Raw genomic sequence first — 19,817 nt, 5'->3', positions numbered from 1 at the left:
GGCTCATGTACCTGGGGTAATAGGGATTTAGTGACTTGCCATGGGTCACAAGGAGCAGTGTGGGATTCAAACCCACAACCTCAGGGTGTCAAGGCTGTAGCTCTAACCACTGCACCACACATTCCCTTCTCTAACCCCTCTTCTCCTTCTCCCCTCTCCTCTTTTAATTTTTGTGAACAGCATGGAAGCCTAGCCCAGGCAATATGGTGGTTATATCAAGCAAAAATAAATATACAGAGAGAACAAAAAGATAGAGTCAGACAAAGAAGGAGATGGACAGAGATCATGTTATTATGGGGAGTCTCGCTGGGGGGGGGGGAGTGTCTCCTCTTACCTATTTAATCTCTTCAGGGCAACATGGTGACCCCAGTCCACATGCCAGGCCTTATACACTTCCCCAAATCCCCCAGAACCGATCAGCTTCTTTTCCTGTAGCTTCTCCTCTTGGATTTCATGGAAATTCATAGTCCCTTCGTCCTTCCTGGGGTGGGAGTGTCAGAAAGGAGGGAACCCAACACTGAGCAGAGAAACAGAGTTACCTGTCAGAAAGAGAGAGAGAGAAAGGAAAAACAACCATACTTTCGCAGTATCTTCCCTGCCCCTGTCAGACAAACTTCACTACTCAGGCTGTAAGTTCTTCTGGGATGGAACCTATTTATCGTGCTGTGCAAACTAGAGAATGACAGGGGGACAAATTTTTCCCCATCCCCGCTTGAACTCATTTCCCGTCTCGTCCCTGTGCGTTCTTTTCCTGTCTCTGTCCTGATCCTGCAAGCTCTGTCCTCATCTGTACAAGCCTCAAACACTTTAAAATCATAAGTGTTTGAGGCTTGTGCACTTAAGGCAGAGATTACAGGAATGGGACAGGGACAGTGACAAAACTCATGGGGACGGGATGGGGAAATTGAGTTGCTGCGGGGATGGGAAAAAATTTGCCCTGTACACCTCTGTACAGGCAAGAAAATCCTGCTGATACAACTAGACCTTTCTGCAACCTTCGACTTGGTAGACCACGACATGCTTCTACAAACTTTCGACTCAATAGGAATCTCAGGCAAAGTACTTGCATGGTTCAAAGAATTCCTACAATCAAGAACTTACAGAGTCAAAACAATGCAAGAAAAATCAGAACCCTTCGGAGTTCCCCAAGGATCAACCCTATCACCTACACTATTCAATATATACATAGCCTCCCTCAGCTACTACCTAGATAATCATGGCATAATTTCATACAGCTACGCAGATGACATCACTATTTTCCTACCCTTCGACCAACCAGAACCCGTCATGACAAACACAATACACAAAACCCTCGAATCAGTTGCAATTTGGATGACAGAGCACAAATTAAAACTTAACCCTGACAAAACAAATTTCATCCTACTAGAAAACAACAAAACTCCAACATTAACTAATCTTGTAATAAACTCGATCTCATACCCAATACAGCCTACACTAAAATTGCTAGGAGTCACAATTGACAGAGGTTGCACCTTGCAACCCCAAATTAACAAAATAATAAAGGCATTGTTCATGACCATGAGAAATCTAAGAAAAATCCAAACATTCTTCTAAAAGAAGCAATTCCTACTATTGGTACAATCTCTTATCCTTGGGATGATAGACTACTGCAACATACTATACCTACCATGTCCCGCGACCATGATGAAGCAATTGCAGACAATACAGAATACAGCCCTAAGACTTGTCTATTCACTAAAAAAATATGACCATATCACAGAGGCATACCATGACTCGCACTGGCTTCCAATAGAAGCGAGAGTGCACTTCAAATTCTACTGCTTACTTTACAAGGCTATCAACGGAGAAAGCCCAACCTACTGGAATAACCGACTAAATCAATCCTCAACCAGACACAGAAGAACCCACTCAATATTCACTCACCCATCATCCAAAAATGTCAAGCGAAAAAAACTTTATGACAACCTAATAGCCTCCAAAGCAGCTAAACTGGACAGACAAATCACCACTCTGTTATCTTTGACTACAAACTACAAAACCTTCAAGAGAGATATTAAAACCATACTCTTCAAAAAACACATAAAACCTATCCAGCACGACCAATCCCAACCCAACATCCAACACTCTATTTACCCTTAGAACTCTCTAATACTCTTCTATCTACCAAACATTATCTAAAACCCCATAATTCACCCTATTCTTATCTCCTAAAGACCTCCCCTCTTTACCCAACGTTTTATTACCTTAAAAATTTTATGTCATCGCTTATTCTATTCCTTCAAATTTTGAATGTAATTCTTGTTTTAGTTTGGATGTAATCCGCCTTGAACCGCAAGGTAATGGCGGAACAGAAATCACTAATGTAATGTAATGTAATTCTCTAGTGCAAACTCTCCCCCCAAAGTACTACATAATATTACCTCATACCACCTCACACAGGCCTTCAATGCCTTATAAATAGAAACGCACCTTGTACTGTCCTTGTCCTGTCAGTGCTTTATGGATTTAATAATGCTTCATAAGGCCCAGTACCATGGCTCCAGAGATGCTCTATATAGGAAAATACACTGTTCGGTGCTGTGTACTCTCAGGATGGTTGGTTGAGATATTGGTTTCATGTTAGTATGGTGCTGTGGTACATTGAGGTCAGGACCAGCTCACTATGTTGCTCTGAGTCAGCTTTTGCATTTGCACCCTCACCCCTACAATCTGATATCTCTCTTCTTCCCCACCCCATCCAGATTCTCCCTCTCTGAAGTCTCCCCCTCCTTCTGGACCAGGTGAGGCACAGGCTCACGGCACGGATGGTAACATAACATAACATAACATAACATAATATAACATAAAGAGACCCTATCTGGTGGAGGACATAAAAAGACTTGAAGCTGTCCAGAGGAAGGCGACAAAAAAGGTAGGAGGTTTGTGGTAGGAGGTTGTGGTATGAGGAGAGACTGGAAGCCCTGAATATGTATACCCTAGAGCAGTGGTTTCAAACTCGCGGCCCGGGGGCCTGGTACTATTTTGAGGCCCTCGGTATGTTTATCATAATCACAAAAGTAAAATAAAACAGTTTCTTGATCATATGTCTCTTTAACTATAAATTACAATATTATTATTAAGACTTAACCACAAGGAAAGATTTATAAACTATAGTTTTACCTCATGCAAAATTGTCATTTCTTTAATAAGACATTAACTATTTTTTCTGAGGCCCTCCAAGTACCTACAAATCCAAAATGAGGCCCTGCAAAGGGTTTGAGTTTGAGATCACTGCCCCAGTGGAAAGGAGGGACAGGGAGATATGATTCAGACGTTCAAATACTTCAAAGGCATTAACGTAGAACATAATCTATTCCAGAGAAAGGAAAATGGTAAAACCAGAGGACATAATTTGAGGTTGAGGGGTGGCAGATTCAAGAGTAATGTTAGGAAATTACGGAGAGGGTGGTTGATCCGTGGAATGTGCTCCCGAGGGAGGTGGTGGAGAAGAAAACGGTGACAGAGTTCAAACGAGCGTGGGATGAACACAGAGAATCTCTAGTCGGAAAATAATGGGTATATATTGAAGGAACTAGGGTCGGTACTAGGCAGTCTAGTACGCTATGTGGACATTCAGTTGAGGATGGGCTGGGGTGAACTTTGATGGAAACTCCAGTAGATGCATTTGTCTTGCACTCTCTGACTATGTATTCCAGTAGATAGAACCTAAGCACACTACTAGGCAGGACTCTGGCCCAGAAATATCTAAGAAAAAGGACAATTTTAATGAAATGATTGATTTTTATGGAGCATGTAGGGTTGGGCAGATTAGATGGACCATTTGGGTCTTTATCTGCTGTCATTTACCATGTTACTTTATGTTATTAAGCAATTTCTAGACTGCATAACCATTAAGTTCTAAGCGGTTAACAAAAGATTAAAATAATTACGGTATTTCCCTGAAGATTGTATGTATGTTAATTTTATTATATGTCTATTTTATCATGTATTTGCTTTTATTATGTGTTCCTTTTAAATACTGTGTATGTAAATTATGTAAACCGTTTAGTTTTAAACGGTATATAAATTTTTAAAATAAATAATTAATAGAACTACGCAGTTATGAGAAACTTAAGACAAGTTAGAAAATTCTTCGATAGAACACAATTCCAGCTCTTAGTACAATCCCTAGTCCTAGGCCTTTTAGACTACTGCAATATTCTCTACCTCCCCTGCCCAGCAACAATGATAAAACAACTACAAACAATCCAAAACACAACACTGAGACTCATCTTTTCATTGAGGAAACACGACCACATCACAGAGGCATACCTCAACTCACACTGGCTTCCAATTCCGGCAAGAATACTATTCAAATTCTACTGCCTACTATTTAAAACCATAAACAGCGACAGGCCAACCTACCTGAACAACTATCTCATCCAAACTACATCAAACAGACATAGGAAAACCCACACTCCATTCACCCCCCCCCCTCCCAATCAAAGAAGTCAAATGGAAAAAATTATATGATGGCCTCCTAGCCACACAAGCAGCAAAACTCGACAACTAAATCTCCAATCTACTAATTATGACCCCAGACTATAAAACATTCAGAAAAGAAATAAAGACTCTACTTTTCAAGCAATTCCTGCAAACGACTTAATAATGCTAGCTCCTTCCCACTTCCCAATACCTTCCCGACTCCCCAAAACAACCTCATCTACTCTTTATCTCCTCTAGAAATTACCAGATATCTTCTTCATGTAATTTGCTTTTTGTAATTCTTTTGTAATGCGCCTTGAACCTCAAGGCAATGGCGGACTAGAAATTTCTAATGTAATGTAACTACAACTGAATGAAAAAGAACCTGAAAGTTAGCGGTCAGTTGCGCAAAACTTTGGAAAACAAATAAGTTTTTAATTGTGTCCTAAAATGTAAAGGACAATAGTAACTGTCTGAAATCCTTATCCCAAGTGGCTGCTTGATAAGAAAGAATGCGCTCATGATATTTTTTAATTTACTGCCCGAAACTGGTGGAAATGTGAAAAGAGCATGTGTTGTACGAGAGAACCTTTGTGTCAAAATTTGGAAAGAGTTAGCCAGATATTGCGGGACTTGACCTAAGGATATAGTACATAGATACAGCCCAATTTGAAGATGATCCGTACCTCTACTGGCAACCAGTGCAAATCCCGGCAGAAAGGGGTCATGTGGTCAAATTTCTTTAGACCAAAAATAAGTCTGACTGCAACGTTTTGGATAATTCTTTGTCTGGAAAGATGTTAAAAAAAAAAAAAAATACCTGCAAGGTAGACAATGTTGCAGTAATCGACTTGATTTAGGACCAAGAATTGCTAAAATTCCAGACTGGCATCTATCCCTCTAGAAGTCTGATGATAGACCAGACTGGGATTTTGCTGCCCTTTGGCACTGGCGCCATGGGCCAGGGACTCACCTGTTTCATAGGTTGAGTCAGCTCTTCTTGTAGTGCAATATACTCATAAATACATACTAAACAGTGGAGGGGAGATGTACAGAAGAGTGAGATCTGATAAGAACTTAGGGGAAAGAAAAGTGTGGTAGAGAGAGAGGTAATGAGGAGAAGAAACAAAAAAAAAGATGCAGAGAGAGGGAGTCAAGAGAAGACAGAGAGAGAGAGAAAGGGGGCAGAGGGCAGATGAGTGATAAGAGAGGAAGAAGGTGTTGTAGAAAAATAAAGTGAGAAGGAGAGAAACACAGAGAGAAGGAGAAAGAGAGGAGGAGAGAACAACAGATTAGACTGGATGAAGCTAGAGCTAAAATACTTTATGTAGCCGCAACAAGATGGTGGAATTACAGGGAATTACAGTGTATGCAGAATTATTTACACTTTCAGAAATTATTAAAAGCACATTTATTTAAACAAGCTTTTTAGATGGCGTCACCTCACTTAATAGCTGCTGGCGGCAGAGTGATTTATGGAGAAGTTTCAAGTTTATTTAAAATTTGATAAAAACGCTTATAAAAATTTTCGAAGCGATGTACATAAAATTAGAGCGTTAAAAACACAAACAAAACAAACTATGAACAACAAGCAAACAGGAACAGGGGTAGAACGACAATGGTTTAAGGAAAGGTAACAATGAAGGAAAAAATAATACGTCGGGGACGCAGAGGAGGGTTAAGGATTAAACGTTTTACTGTTTAGATAAGCTGAGACTATTGATTTTAGATTTCAAACGCGTCCTTAAAAAGAGAGGTTTTCAAGGAGCTCTTGAATCTCTCTAGTATGGATTCTTCTCTAAGATGAGCTGGGAGCGAGTTCCATAACTGGGGAGCAGCGATCGAGAAGATTTCATTACGTCTGGTGCTAATGATTTTTAATGAGGGTACTGAAAGAAGATTTTGGTTACTCGAACGTAAGGCTCTTGGGAGGCTGTGGGGTATTAATAGGCTGTCTAAGAACATAGGATGGTTTGTTTGATTTCTGTATGATTTAATAATGTTTATATTGTTACTAGTCTTTAAGCCCGTTACATTAAGGGTGCTAGAATAGATATGTCTTTCTCTCTCTCTCTCCTTGGCTGCTTTCTTTCTTTCTGTCTCTTTTTCCTCCGCTGTCCACCACCACCCCTTGCCAGCTCCCTTCCTTCTATGTCCCCCGTGTCCATCAGCACCTCTTCTGTGCTCCCCCTGTCCCTCTTCCCTGCTCCCCAGTCCATCAGCACCTCTTCCGTGCTCCCCCTGTCCCTCTTCCCTGCTCCCCAGTCCATCAGCACCTCTTCCGTGCTCCCCCTGTCCCTCTTCCCTGCTCCCCGGTCCATCAACACCTCTTCCATGCTCCCTCTGTCCCTCTTCCCTGCTCCCCGGTCCATCAGCGCCCCTTACCTGCTTCCCCTGTCCAGCATGTTCGTTTGCAGCCTCTTTCCTGTTCCCCCGTCCATCAGCACCTCTTCCGTGCTCCCCCTGTCCCTCTTCCCTGCTCCCCGGCCCATCAGCACCCCTTACCTGCTCCCCCTGTCCAGCATGTTCGTTTGCAGCCTGGTGAGGATAGGGGCCAGCTATAGCGAACCTCGCAGGCCGCTATGCACCGCAGTAGCAAGTTCCTTCTGACGCGATCGCGTACGTCAGAGGAAACGTGCTGCTGAAGTGCTGAGCGACCTACGAAGTTTGTTACAGGCGGCCGCTATTTTCACCAGGCTCCTTTGAAGAGCGGCGTCGGCAGCGGTACTGAGCGGCGATGATGCGGCTCTGGCGCCGCTGGGAGAGAGCTTGCCTGCAGCTTCCTCCAGCAGCAGCGGTTGGTGAGTGAGGGCGGGAGGAGGGGAGTGGTCAGAGTGTTCCCTGCCTCCGGGTTCTAAAATGGAACACGGCCACGGATCACACACCACGGTGGCAGGGAACCCGAAACCCTTAGGGTTTTATTATATAGGATGATTTGAGTCACTTTATGGGCTTATTATGACTATGTTTTTGTACACCACCTAGAATGTAAGATAGAGTGGTATATAAGCTGTGTAATTAATAAATAGGATTGAAAGAAAAAGGGCAAACGAGTGACAAGTAAAAGTTTGAGAGAGAGAGAGAGAGATTTAAACAGAGGAGAGAGATAAAGAAAGGAATGATAGAGACAGAGAGAAAAAGAAAGTGGCAAATGAGCAAAAACAGCTACAGTGGCAGAGGCCGACCTTTCCTTCCTTCCTTCCTCCCATTCCTCCCGCTCCATGCCCTCCCTAGTCAGTCCCTGCCCTGCTTAAAACAGAAAAATTTAGCACAAACCTTGTATGAGAAACATGGAACCAGCCATTGACCCTGAACCCTGGAGCTGACCCCAGGGGCGAGGGAGAAACACAGTCTCCAGCAGCTGTATGGGTCTTGTCTGTGTGCGCATGTGTATGTCTCAGGGTGAGACACGCAATCACAGGTTCAGATATGCGGAAGAGAAGGCAACAGCTGATTCCTGAAAATAACTCCTTCTTCTGTAAGTCTCTGAGAGCGAGGCTCTCGGTGCTTATACATCTAAATCACTGTTCTCTGATGGTACATTGCTCTTTACACTTACAGTGCCTTATAAATAATAATCATTGTGTACACTGATGGGCCTTTATAGATCTAAATCACTGCTCTCTGACTGTACAGTTCTGTGTACACTGATGGGTCTTTATAAATAATAGTCACTGTTCAGTGACTGTACAGTGCTGTGTACACAGCGCTTTATAGATCTAAATCACTTCTCTGACTGTACAGTGCTGTGTCCACTGACGGTGCTTCATAGATCTAAATCGCTGCTCAGTGACTGTACAGTGCTGTGTACACTGATGGACCTCTATAGATCTAAATCACTGCTCAGTGACTGTACATTGCTGTGCCCACTGACGGTGCTTCATAGATCTAAATCACTTCTCTGACTGTACAGTGCTGTGTCCACTGACGGTGCTTCATAGATCTAAATCGCTGCTCAGTGACTGTACAGTGCTGTGTACACTGATGGACCTCTATAGATCTAAATCACTGCTCAGTGACTGTACATTGCTGTGTCCACTGACGGTGCTTCATAGATCTAAATCACTTCTCAGTGAATGTACAGTGCTGTGTACACTGATGGACCTTTATAGATTTGCTCTCTGATTGTACAGTGCTCTGTACACTTACGGTGTCTCATAAATAATAATCATTGCACTGTGATGTATAGTGCTGTGTCCACTGATGGACCTCTATAGATCTAAATCACTGCTCAGTGGACTGTACATTGCTGTGTCCACTGACGGTGCTTCATAGATCTAAATCACTTCTCAGTGAATGTACAGTGCTGTGTACACTGATGGACCTCTATAGATCTAAATCACTGCTCAGTGACTGTACATTGCTGTGTCCACTGACGGTGCTTCATAGATCTAAATCACTTCTCAGTGAATGTACAGTGCTGTGTACACTGATGGACCTTTATAGATTTGCTCTCTGATTGTACAGTGCTCTGTACACTTATGGTGCCTCATAAATAATAATCATTGCACTGTGATGTATAGTGCTGTGTCCACTGATGGACCTCTATAGATCTAAATCACTGCTCAGTGGACTGTACATTGCTGTGTCCACTGACGGTGCTTCATAGATCTAAATCACTTCTCAGTGAATGTACAGTGCTGTGTACACTGATGGACCTTTATAGATTTGCTCTCTGATTGTACAGTGCTCTGTACACTTACGGTGTCTTATAAATAATAATCATTGCACTGTGACTGTACAGTTCTGTGTACACTGATGGGCCTTTATAGATCTAAATCACTGTTCGATACACATAGAAAGAAGGAAACTGTCAAATGCATGTAAGAAAACAGTTTTATTCAGTTTTTAATTACAAAATGAGAAACATATCAAAAAATATATCAACATCAAGATAAGAAATGTCTGTTTATTTTCTATAAAAAACCAAAAGACAGACGGAACTGTAAATAGAAGGCTTTGGCTGGCTTGGTAGAAGAGCAAGGCCAGAGTTTAGTTATGGCTATTTCCATATTCATGAAGAGGTGGGGCTTCAGGTAAGCATTGGAAGACCCAGATTATGCCCTGAAGGTTGCCTCCATCTCTTGGACCAGCTTTGGGCCTGGCCACTGATACTGCCATAGACACACTAGAGTCCTTTAATTGCGTCCCCTCCCCAACTCTTCATTTATTGAGGAGGCACAGAGGGTGCCTCTCCACTGTGCACAGAGCGCTATCAGAAGCAAGGCCAGTTCTGCCAGCCCTGAGGGCTATTTGACCTTATCTGTCACAGTGTCTAGGTGCCAGAACACATGAGGGGGGGGGGGGTAGAAGGAAAATCCGGACCCATGGCACGTCCACAGGCCTGCCCAGTTCTGCCTGTGTCATGCCTCGTTCTGCCCCCAGCCCCGCCCCCAGATGGCATCCGCACATGCGCCGATGCCCCCTCCTGACCCGATTTTTACAGGAAGCTTTTCAAAACCCGGACAAAGTGCCGGGTTTTGAAAAGCCGTCCGGACCCCCAGACATGTCCTTGAAAAGGAGGCCATGTCCATGGAGATCCGGACGTCCGGTAACCCTAGGTGGGGAGGAAGGGGGGGACCAGAACCCAATCTAACACACCCTCTCTCTGTTTTCTTATCCCTTCTCTAGTCTGCTGTCACATACTGCCTATTTTTTGGGGGGGAGGGGGGTGTCAATATTCAAAGTGATTCAGCAAAGCAGAAGAAGCTTCTGCTCAGTTAAATTATGCTCAGCAGCCTGTCTGCTTGGCACTTAACCAGGCAGTGCAGCTGAATGTTGGTGGAGACTGCCACAGCTCTGTCCGGGCAGAGCCAGGGGCTATGCGGGCACCTTTCATATTCAGTATCAATGCCCTTGTACCTAACTGGGCCCCAGACTACACAAAAGCTACCTAGCATTGCCCAGTGAGGTAAAGGGGATGGGATTTGATATAATGCTTTTCTGTGCGGTTACAATCAAAGCGGTTTATATGTCGTAGACAGGTACTTATTTTGTATCTGGGGCAATGAAGTATTTAGTGACTTGCCTCAAGTCACAAGGAGTTGAAGTGGGAATCAAACTTAAAACCTCAGGATGCTGAGGCAGCTGCTTTAACCATTAGGCCACTCGTCTACTGAATATTGGCCACACTGACTCGGATATTCGATGCTGAAACCTGGATATAGGCTGGTACTGAATATCTGTGCTTAAAACCCGCTGACCACCATAGACTACTGTAAATATTGTATTTGTGCTTTCTTCTCCCCCACCTCCTTCTCTCTGCTTCCTAAAATTTTCATCTCCTATCTCTCCCTCTGTTCTTCTCCATTTATTCCGCAACTTTCTCTCTCCTCCTAATTCTACTTGTCTATGTCATTTCCTTCTTTCTTTCTCTTGCAGTTCTTCATCTGTCTTGTAACTTTATGTTTGAGATCAAGACAGAGTAGGACCTAACAAACATCCTTCCCCCGAATTGCATAATATCCTGAAAGAGAGAGGGTGAGCAGTGTAGAAATATGACAGTGAAGCACGGTAGTCGGGAGAAAACATCTTCCTCAGAGCAGCGGAGGAGGCCAGACTGGTTCAGAATGTGTCCTAAGTCTGCTTCTTCAGGGACGTTGTCTCTGGGAATTCTCCCAGGTCCCTGTCGATGATTTCACTCACTGTTGGAAAAAAGAGGGGGGGGGGTCAAATTGATTCGTAACAGCATCGCACCTCAGGTGCCTTCCTGCTTAAGACATAATCCACATATGGAAAATGTTTGTGCTGTGCCGTTTCCCGTGCCCTTTCCAGACATGTCCATTTTGGTCATATAGTAACATAGTAACATAGTAGATGATGGCAGATAAAGACCCGAATGGTCCATCCAGTTTGCCCAACCTGATTCAATTTAAATTTTTTTTTTTTTTTTTAATTTTTTCTTCTTAGCTATTTCTGGGCAAGAATCCAAAGCTCTGCCCAGGACTGTTCTTAGGTTCCAACTACTGAAGTCCCTGCCAAAGCCCACTCCAGCCCATATACACCATCCCAGCCACTGAAGCTCTTCCCAGCCCATCCAGCACCAAACGGTCATATACAGACACAGACTGTGCAAGTCTGCCCAGTACTGGCCTTAGTTCTTTAATATTTACTATTATTTTATGATTCTAGACCCTTTGTGTTCATCCCACACTTCTTTGAACTCAGTCACAGTTTTACTCTCCACCACCTCTCTCGGGAGCGCATTCCAGGCATCCACTACCCTCTCCGTAAAGTAGAATTTCCTAACATTGCCCCTGAATCTACCACCCCTCAACCTCAAATTATGTCCTCTGGTTTTACCATTGGTCATTCTCATTTGGCCTTTATTTCATCATGGGACAAAGTTGCATACTCTTTTGAAAGAAGCGTGCCTTATTTGGAAAAACGGCGTGCTCTATCAGAAAGAGTTTGCGCTGTGGTTTGCATACGAGCAATGGTTCATGCACGCACAATGATGCACTTTTGGGAAGAGAGTGGGCACGATTATGGGAAACGCAAAAAACATGAATATTCATGACTTCTTTGCGTTTTAACGGCATTCGGTGAGATGGGATATTTCACATTCCATGCCGTGACAGCGAATGACAGTCCGTCCCTACCGCACTCTCCCGACAAAGCTATGAATCAACCACAGATCAATATAAAATGAAAATAGGCCAAGGAAGAAAGTGGAATCAATTTCTTACGGGTGAATTTTCTAGTGTTTTTCTATTTTGATCCTATTGAAAATGGCATTATGCTTAAGGTTGATACCCCCGACATATGCTTCACCCTCCCCACTTCAAGATTGGATCTGGTTGCTGATTATTTCTTAAGACTAGTGCTCCGGATGGATGGATTGAATCCACTTTTATACAAGATAACCTGCCGTCTGGAAAGACGAGAGAAAAAGAGCGGCTAATTTGAATGGTTATTTCTGCTGAAAGGAGACAGGGGCATTAGCTGCCAGGAATTACCACACCTAAGCCATCTTCCCTTAATTAGTTCACGTTCTGGTCAGTGTAACACAGTAACAATTTTCAGTAACATTGCAGGCAAAATCATGCTAGTGCCTATGGGATTTCAGACCACCCCCCCGAGTATCATAGTAAATGAGATAAAGTTATACTCAGTTTCCCCGACAAAGCGAAATGCATTGGTAGAGAGGAGCATTTTGCTGAAATGCTGAAAAGCTAAGTTATTTATTCAAAATTATTTATAAACTATTCAAACTATATAAATTATGAAATAAAGATTAGCTAAATTAAAATTATAAGTAAGCTTTTGCTACATTGGGAAGAATGAGGAATTGAACCCCAGTGAGTTATGATACTCGGGGAGGTGGTCTGAAATCCCATAGTCACTAGTAATCACCACAGGCAAAGGGAATTATTGGTACAGAAATGGAGCAGTAATGACTGGCATAGTAATTTCATTAAATTAAATGCGAATCTAGTCTCTACTTCCTCCATGCCCCTCATTCCCTTCCCTCCCCATCTCATGGACCCTTCTTGCTCTATGTCTCAATCGACTCCTACAGTCTATGCTTTGTCCAGTTTGGGGTTTTCAAGTTCTCATACCTTCCTCCAGGGTTATCCCCTCAACCGGCGCTCCATGGAAGGGGTCGCTGTAAGCAGCTGCGGTGGAACTCCTGTGTCCCTCTTCTGAATCTGTGGCCTGGCTAGTTGAGGAGCCGAGTTCTACACCAGCCCCATTCTTGACCTCATGGTCTGGCTCCTGCGCTGTACCCCTCCCCACTTCAGCCTGAGGCAGGGGTTGGAAATCCACAGGAGGGGTGGGGAAAGTGGGGCTTATTGAGAGAGAAGAGTTAGTGGCGGAAGCGGGAAGAACATGGTGTGGAGGTGGGGGATCGGAAGGCACATAGCTCTGGGTGAGATCTGGAAGAGGGAGTGGGAATGAGCAGGAGGGGGCCATCAGTTCACCAGGGGGTGCAGGATGAGCGGGGAGAGGCAGTGTCAAATCAGCGCCCTCCTTCTCTTCCTTCTGGGAACCCTCTGCAAGGTCGCCACCCACCGGAGGAACAAAACAGTTTGGAGGCAGAGGGGCAGAGTGGTTGAAAAGTTGCGGGGTACCAGAGTAGCCCAAATGGTTGGCATTGTAGGCAGGAGGCTGTGGGGACCAGGGTACGGGGCTGGGGGGCAGGACCTCAACATGAGAGGAGGACAGATGAGGAGATCCTGTTGGCATCATGTGGGAATTGTGACTGACATGCCCTATGAGATGACCTCTCATGATGCTATGGTTATTTTCCGAATAGGCTGGGGGTTGCTCATAACCCAGGGGTAGGGTTTCTGAAAAGCTCCCGCTATACAGGCCACGGCAGTCTGAAAGCGCTGGTAAACCGTGGCTTGGGTCCCCTGCACCAGAAGACTGTGGTGGGTAACAAGATTTGTCCATGGGCGGGTCACAGAATTTGTGACAGTGAGGAGGGACTGGTGACAGGCAGGCGTAGGAAGGGGATACGTCCATCTTGGGGCCTGCGCACTCAAAGGGCCCGGTTTCAGAAGACGGAGGAGGAAAGAGACAGGGAGGGGAGAAGGAGAGTGAAGGGTAAGGACTGACAGACAGGTCCTGGCTTGGTTCCTCTTTAAAAATGACTGCAATAGAGAACATTGTGTTAAAAAAAAAAAAAAAAATTCACAATTAATAGATATATATCTTTAGTATAAGCATATTGTCATTTCAGGCTGCAACAACATGGGATAATGATTTTAGTCATTTACCCACCCCCACCCCCTTTTTACAAAACCGCAAAAGCGTTTTTTAGTGCCAGCTGGCGTGCTGAATGCTCCGCGCTACTCATGATGCTCATAGAAACTCTAGGAGTATCGGGAGCAGTGGGGAACATTCAGCGTGCCGGCCAGCGTTAAAAACTGCTTTCGCGGTTTTGTAAAAGGAAGGGGGGGGGGGGTTAATAATCTCTTTTTCTTACCAGCATTTTAGAAAACTGTTAAAAAAAACTATTTATTTGTTAAATTCTTAGAATGTAATGCTTTGTACTTCACCGAGATTGACAAAGCAAGAAAAACTGAACAGTCGCATAGAAATTTACAGTTCTGCGGTATATAAATACATTTTTATGTTATGATATAATAATTTATTAGGGATATAATCCATTTGAATGCATAAATATACAAATAGACTCCTGTGTGGGGGATAGCAAGAGGGATGTTTTTGTTTTTTTTTAAATCACTCCTGGGACACATCTGGCCAGTCAGGTTTTCAGGATATCCACAATGATTATGTATCAGTTAGATTAGCCTACGGTGGAGCTTTTGCATGCAAATTTATCTCGTGCATGTTCCTTGTGGACATCCTGAAATCCTGCCTGGCTGGGTGTGTCTGGAGATTTTAAAGTGCGACAATTAACCTGTGTAAGAGGACAAAAAAATGTGCAAACCTTTTGATTTTATGTTTTACCCCCAAAACACTGATAAATCACCCCGCTGCCATAAAATTAAAATATTTCCTTATGGATAAACACCATGGAGTAAATATTCAGCCAGGCACCGACACTGAGGGGGGAATTCTATAGGTTGGACGCTGCTAGTAACATAGTAGATGACGGCAGATAAAGACCCGAATGGTCCATCCAGTCTGCCCAACCCTACCCATTCTTTAAATTACTGACTTAATTTAAATCTTCCTTCTTCTTAGCTATTGCTGGGCCAGAACCTAAAGCGCTGCCCGGTATTATGCTTAGGTCTGCAGTTTCCATTTGTCTTCTTTGGGCATAGTTTGCTAAATCCACACAGTTCTTGAAGAGACTAATTGGGACCCCCCGAAGAAGACCTTTCTGGTCGAAACACAGACCATGTTGGGTCCTCTTCATTGACTGAAATTGTGGATGTACTTCACTGTTTTATGATTGTGAATTATCTTCTTGCTCTAGTGAAGCCAACATCAGATTTCACAGTTCTTTTGTTTTGGACTAAAATGCCAATAAACATTGGCTTTTTTACCCTCAAGGACCCCTCCTAATGAATTGGAAAATGAAACAAAATTTGCAATGTATATACACTTAAGACTAGAAGCCCTAATTATATCTGTGAGAACATTAATATCTACTGACAATTAATTTCTTGAGATCCCTAGTTTTTGTTTGCTTAGCTGATATGATTCAAAATATTTTACCTTTCAAGTAACAGGCCCGGGTTGTGGAATTTACTGCCTGTTGACGTCCATAAAATGGACTCATATCTTCTTTTTAGAAAGCAGCTCAAAGCATAGTTATTTCAGAAGGTCGTTCATAATTCAGTTAACGTTTGATAGCTGCAGCTGTGGCCTGAGCAGGTTCTCGCTTGAATTCATTTGATGTCACTGATTTCTTTTATCGTGTCAAGTTGTATATTCTAGGTGATTTTGATTACGTATGTATAAAGTTGTAATCTGCAGTGAACCGTGAAGCATGTGGAATAGGCAAAGGGATACAGTGGAGCCTGGGCTTGAACTGTAAATACCATAGGGAATGCCACGCTGTTTTGTTTGGGGAGCCCAAAAGCTATGCCCTAGCCAGCAGAATCCTGCTGCACAGCCTCTCGCCAGCTCCCAACTTCCCCGCCACCTCCTTCCGGCACTGCACTGTTAAATCTTCAGGCAGCCGCCGTGTAGCATCAACGAGCAGTCCTGTACCCGGAAGTAGAATGAAGGGTTCCGGGACAAGCCTGCTCATTGATGCTGCCCAAAGATTTAAAAGTACAGTGCCGGGAGGGGGTGAGAGAGTAAGAAAGACCAAAAAAGGAAGAAGGGGGCTAGCCTCGAAATGAAACAAAACAGCAGAAGAAACAAGAGAGATGTCTATTCCAACTAGCAGTTACATAAGAACATAAGAAGTTGCCCCTGCTGAGTCAGACCAGAGGTCCATCTTGCTCAGCGGTCCGCTCCCGCGGCGGCCCATCAGGCCTAGTGCCTGAACAGTGGTCCCTAATTAATTTTGTAACTTACCTCTAATCCCATCCCTATAATCTCTTATCTGTACCCCTCAATCCCTTTGTCTTCCAAGTACCTATCCAAAGCTTCTTTGAACCCCTGTAGCGTGCTCCTGTTTATCACATCCTCTGGTAGCGCGTTCCATGTATCCACCACCCTCTGTGTGAAAAAGAACTTCCTGGCATTTGTTCTAAACCTCTCCCCATTCAGTTACATTTATTCAAATCAACAAAATTGTCCAACATATAGTCCTTGGTCAAAAAGACCATGCAAGGTCCCAATATGAGAATCCCAAGGACTTATGTTGGGCAATTATTGTTGATTTCAATAAATGTAACTGCTAGTTGGAATAGACATCTCTCTTGCCTCGTCTGCTGTTTTGGGTGAGAGAGTAAGCCATAACTGACTGGCGACCGCCAATCTTTGGGGAGGCCATGGCTCCTGTGGCCTCCCCCATTCTGACGCCCATGATAAATGCAATAATTGAGATGAGGTTCCAATCAACTGTGACTCTCACCCGGCAGGTACTTGAAAGATTGCATGGGGCTCCTTTTACGACGGCCATTCGATATGTAGAAATGTACCTGGAGAGGCCTCGTAATCCTTTTGTTTCCGTATTCTGGGACTTCCAGAAACAGTATGTGCTGAGAAAGAAGAAAGTAAGTGTCAAAGAGAAAGATAGAAACAGAGAGAGAGAGTGTGCTAACATTTTTGGCTTTTGGTTCACGCAGGCGCACAAGAGCTGCGCTTATTGTGAAACCTTACAGCCCAGTCTGTCTCCTACACTCAGTGAATTATTCTCACCTATTCCAACCTAGACCACGACAAGCACATCTTGAGTTCCAAGTTTCCAAGTTTTATTAGCATTTGTTGAAATGCCTATCATGAATTCTAAGCGTTTTACAATGTTAAAAACAAGGGGGAGACTTCGTTTTTACAGGCCCGTCTACTTGGAATAGTCTTCCCCCCTCTATCTGTAAAATCCCCCTCCCTCAAGGAATTTGCAGTAGCCCTCAAGACATGGCTATTCACACAAGCCTTCTCACCTACTTAGCATAGGGATATGGATTCCCACAGCAACCAGACCACCCACGAAGAATCGTTATCCACAGACTCACATCTCTTACCCCACTTTGAATACTGAATCAATTGATTTTCTACTCTTCTCTTTATACTGAACAACTGTAATCTTTACTTTCCTAGCTAGCTACACATTGACATTCTTTTCCCTCTTTGCCAACCTAATTTCTTTTTTAGATTGTAAACTGCTTAGATCTGCCTAGTGCAGTAATAGCGGTATAGCAAATATGAATATTATTACAGTGGTGCCTCACACAACGAACTTAATTCGTTCCAGGAGCAAGTTTGTTATGCGAAAAGTTCGTTATGTGAAACGCGTTTTCCCATAACAATACATGTTAAAAAAAATAATTTGTTCTGCAGCATAAAATATGCTAAGATGACATAAAAAAAGATAAATTTGTCAAAATGGTGAAAATGGTGGTCTTGCTGAGGCCAAACTCTTTGACGAGGTCACACTGTTTTACCCCACATTCACTCCTTCTAATTATTTCCCGTTTCATTTCAACAGAAATCACCTTCCTGCTTCATGATATATAAAAAATATTGAGTTTATCTTAAAAGGACGACTGTATACAGTGAGAGAGGGCAGTTAAGTGTAGTGCCTGCGCGGAAGGATGCAATACATCGGCAGCTCGGGCGACTTCGTTGTGTGAAACGAAGTTCGTTGTGTGAAACGAAGTTCGTTGTGTGAATCAAGACATGAAGTTCGTTGTGTGCAGCGTTCGCTGTGCGAGGCGTTCGTTGTGTGAGGCACCACTGTATTATATTGTATAATGCATCTGGTATACTTCCTCCTCAATTGCTGTGCATAAAATTTGCCTATAATTAAGTTACTGCATCCCCCAGTATTAGGCTGGTGGTAGAAGTCAAGTGATCAGATATCTGTGTGTGGCTTCCTGTTTCAGTTTCTAAGTTTGGTCACAAGGTGCCGCAGTTGAGTGACGGATGAGATTCCCCCTCCCTCGAGGGGCTGTACAAGGCATCTGCAGCAAAGTTGTGAAAGCTTTCCTGGCCACTCGATGGCACTACAGGTCTTGGAATATTGGATCCATGTAGCTGGTTAAGATCCCTATAGAAACCTCATGTCCTTTCTGCATGAACTCAGTCAAATACCAGGTTTGTTTGTTCTTTTCTTTTCTATTTTTTACTGCCCTTTTTTTAAAAAAAATATATTAATTTTTTACAGATGTGCACTCAGTCTGGCTAACCTGAAAACAGTCTACTGATTTCACAAATGACATGCTTACACAATATGCTTACACCCTGTGATCTAACAGAGTTTTGCTCAATTTTTTTTTCAGCAGAGTCAACGGCGACACATTTCTATGCTCCAAGAAGTGCGTCACCAGTGATATCACAGGAAGTAAAGGGGATGGGGCTTGAAATACCACTTTAGTTTACATATTTTGACGGGTGCTTATTTTGCACCTGGGCCAAAAAGGCCAGGGTCACAAGGAGCTGCATTGAGAATCAAACTCACGACCTCAGGGTGCTGAGGCAGCGGCTCCAACCACTAGGCCACTCCTCCACTCCCAGTGGCCTATGTTACTAACTTTCCCCCTTAGTGTGAAGAGTTTCAGTCTCTGGTAAATAGAGCTGAGATTGTGGTGTCAAAATGCCTCATTCCACCAATAAGAGTCAACCTCATCAATGATGTCACAATAGCTTGATGGTAAAAGGTAAAGGACTCGCTAGACTGTTTTTTTCCGTGTGGTTACAATCAAAGCGATTTACATATTTTGACGGGTGCTTATTTTGTACCTGGGCCAAAAAGGTGTTAAGTGACTTGCCCAGGGTCACAAGGAGCTGCATTGGGAAGGCTCTAACCACTAGGCCTCTCCTCCACTCCCAGTGGCCTATGTTACTAACTTTCCCCCTTAGTGTGAAGAGTTTCAGTCTCTGGTAAATAGAGCTGAGATTGTGATGTCAAAATGCCTCATTCCACCAATAAGAGTCAACCTCATCAATGATGTCACAATAGCTTGATGGTAAAAGGTAAAGGACTCGCTAGACTGTTTTTTTCTGTGTGGTTACAATCAAAGCGATTTGCATATTTTTAGACGGGTTCTTATTTTGTACCTGGGATAATGAAGTGTTAAGTGACTAGTCCAGAGTCACAAGGAGCAGTAGTGGGAATCAAACTCACAACTTCAAGGTACTGAGCCAGCTGCTCTAACCACTAGACCACTCCTCAAGGGTCTCCCTGCATGCCGACTGCTGTGGAGATTTAAAAAGTTACCTAAAATTCTTTAGCAATGCCTCTCTCCTGGTTAATGTTTATGCTGCCATCCGTCTAACATATTATACTTGTTTAGGTTTCAGGCACTTCTTCAATCACCTGGCCTTCTTTTTATTCA

The 19,817-nt window shown here is 43.4% G+C and overlaps 2 protein-coding genes across 6 annotated transcripts in view; both read right to left on the bottom strand.

Moving 5' to 3' along the window:
- RIPK3 (receptor interacting serine/threonine kinase 3) overlaps window positions 1-7,849 on the bottom strand; it is a 33,107-nt gene extending 25,258 nt beyond the window's left edge. For 3 of the 4 annotated variants that reach the window (XM_033925356.1, XM_033925358.1, XM_033925359.1), the window contains exons 1-2: window positions 7,723-7,840; window positions 335-539 (exon numbers count right to left, since the gene is read on the bottom strand). In XM_033925356.1, the coding sequence (XP_033781247.1) occupies window positions 335-465 (131 nt within the window). In that variant the 5' untranslated portion in view covers window positions 466-539; window positions 7,723-7,840. Of the gene's footprint in view, window positions 1-334; window positions 540-7,722 lie in introns of all 4 variants that reach the window. The other variant, XM_033925357.1, reaches the window with a different exon arrangement.
- A 1,415-nt stretch (window positions 7,850-9,264) lies between these two features.
- NFATC4 (nuclear factor of activated T cells 4) overlaps window positions 9,265-19,817 on the bottom strand; it is a 29,993-nt gene continuing 19,440 nt past the window's right edge. Inside the window, exons 8-10 of one of the 2 annotated variants that reach the window (XM_033924969.1) lie at window positions 16,895-17,021; window positions 13,008-14,045; window positions 9,265-11,090 (exon numbers count right to left, since the gene is read on the bottom strand). In XM_033924969.1, the coding sequence (XP_033780860.1) occupies window positions 11,023-11,090; window positions 13,008-14,045; window positions 16,895-17,021 (1,233 nt within the window). In that variant the 3' untranslated portion in view covers window positions 9,265-11,022. Of the gene's footprint in view, window positions 11,091-13,007; window positions 14,046-16,894; window positions 17,022-19,817 lie in introns of those variants that run through there. The other variant, XM_033924970.1, reaches the window with a different exon arrangement.

Source organism: Geotrypetes seraphini, chromosome 16 (assembly GCF_902459505.1).
Source record: "Geotrypetes seraphini chromosome 16, aGeoSer1.1, whole genome shotgun sequence".
Taxonomy (NCBI): domain Eukaryota; kingdom Metazoa; phylum Chordata; class Amphibia; order Gymnophiona; family Dermophiidae; genus Geotrypetes; species Geotrypetes seraphini.
Note: the sequence above shows the minus strand (reverse complement) of the source record. Positions and strands in the feature narration are given on the sequence as shown.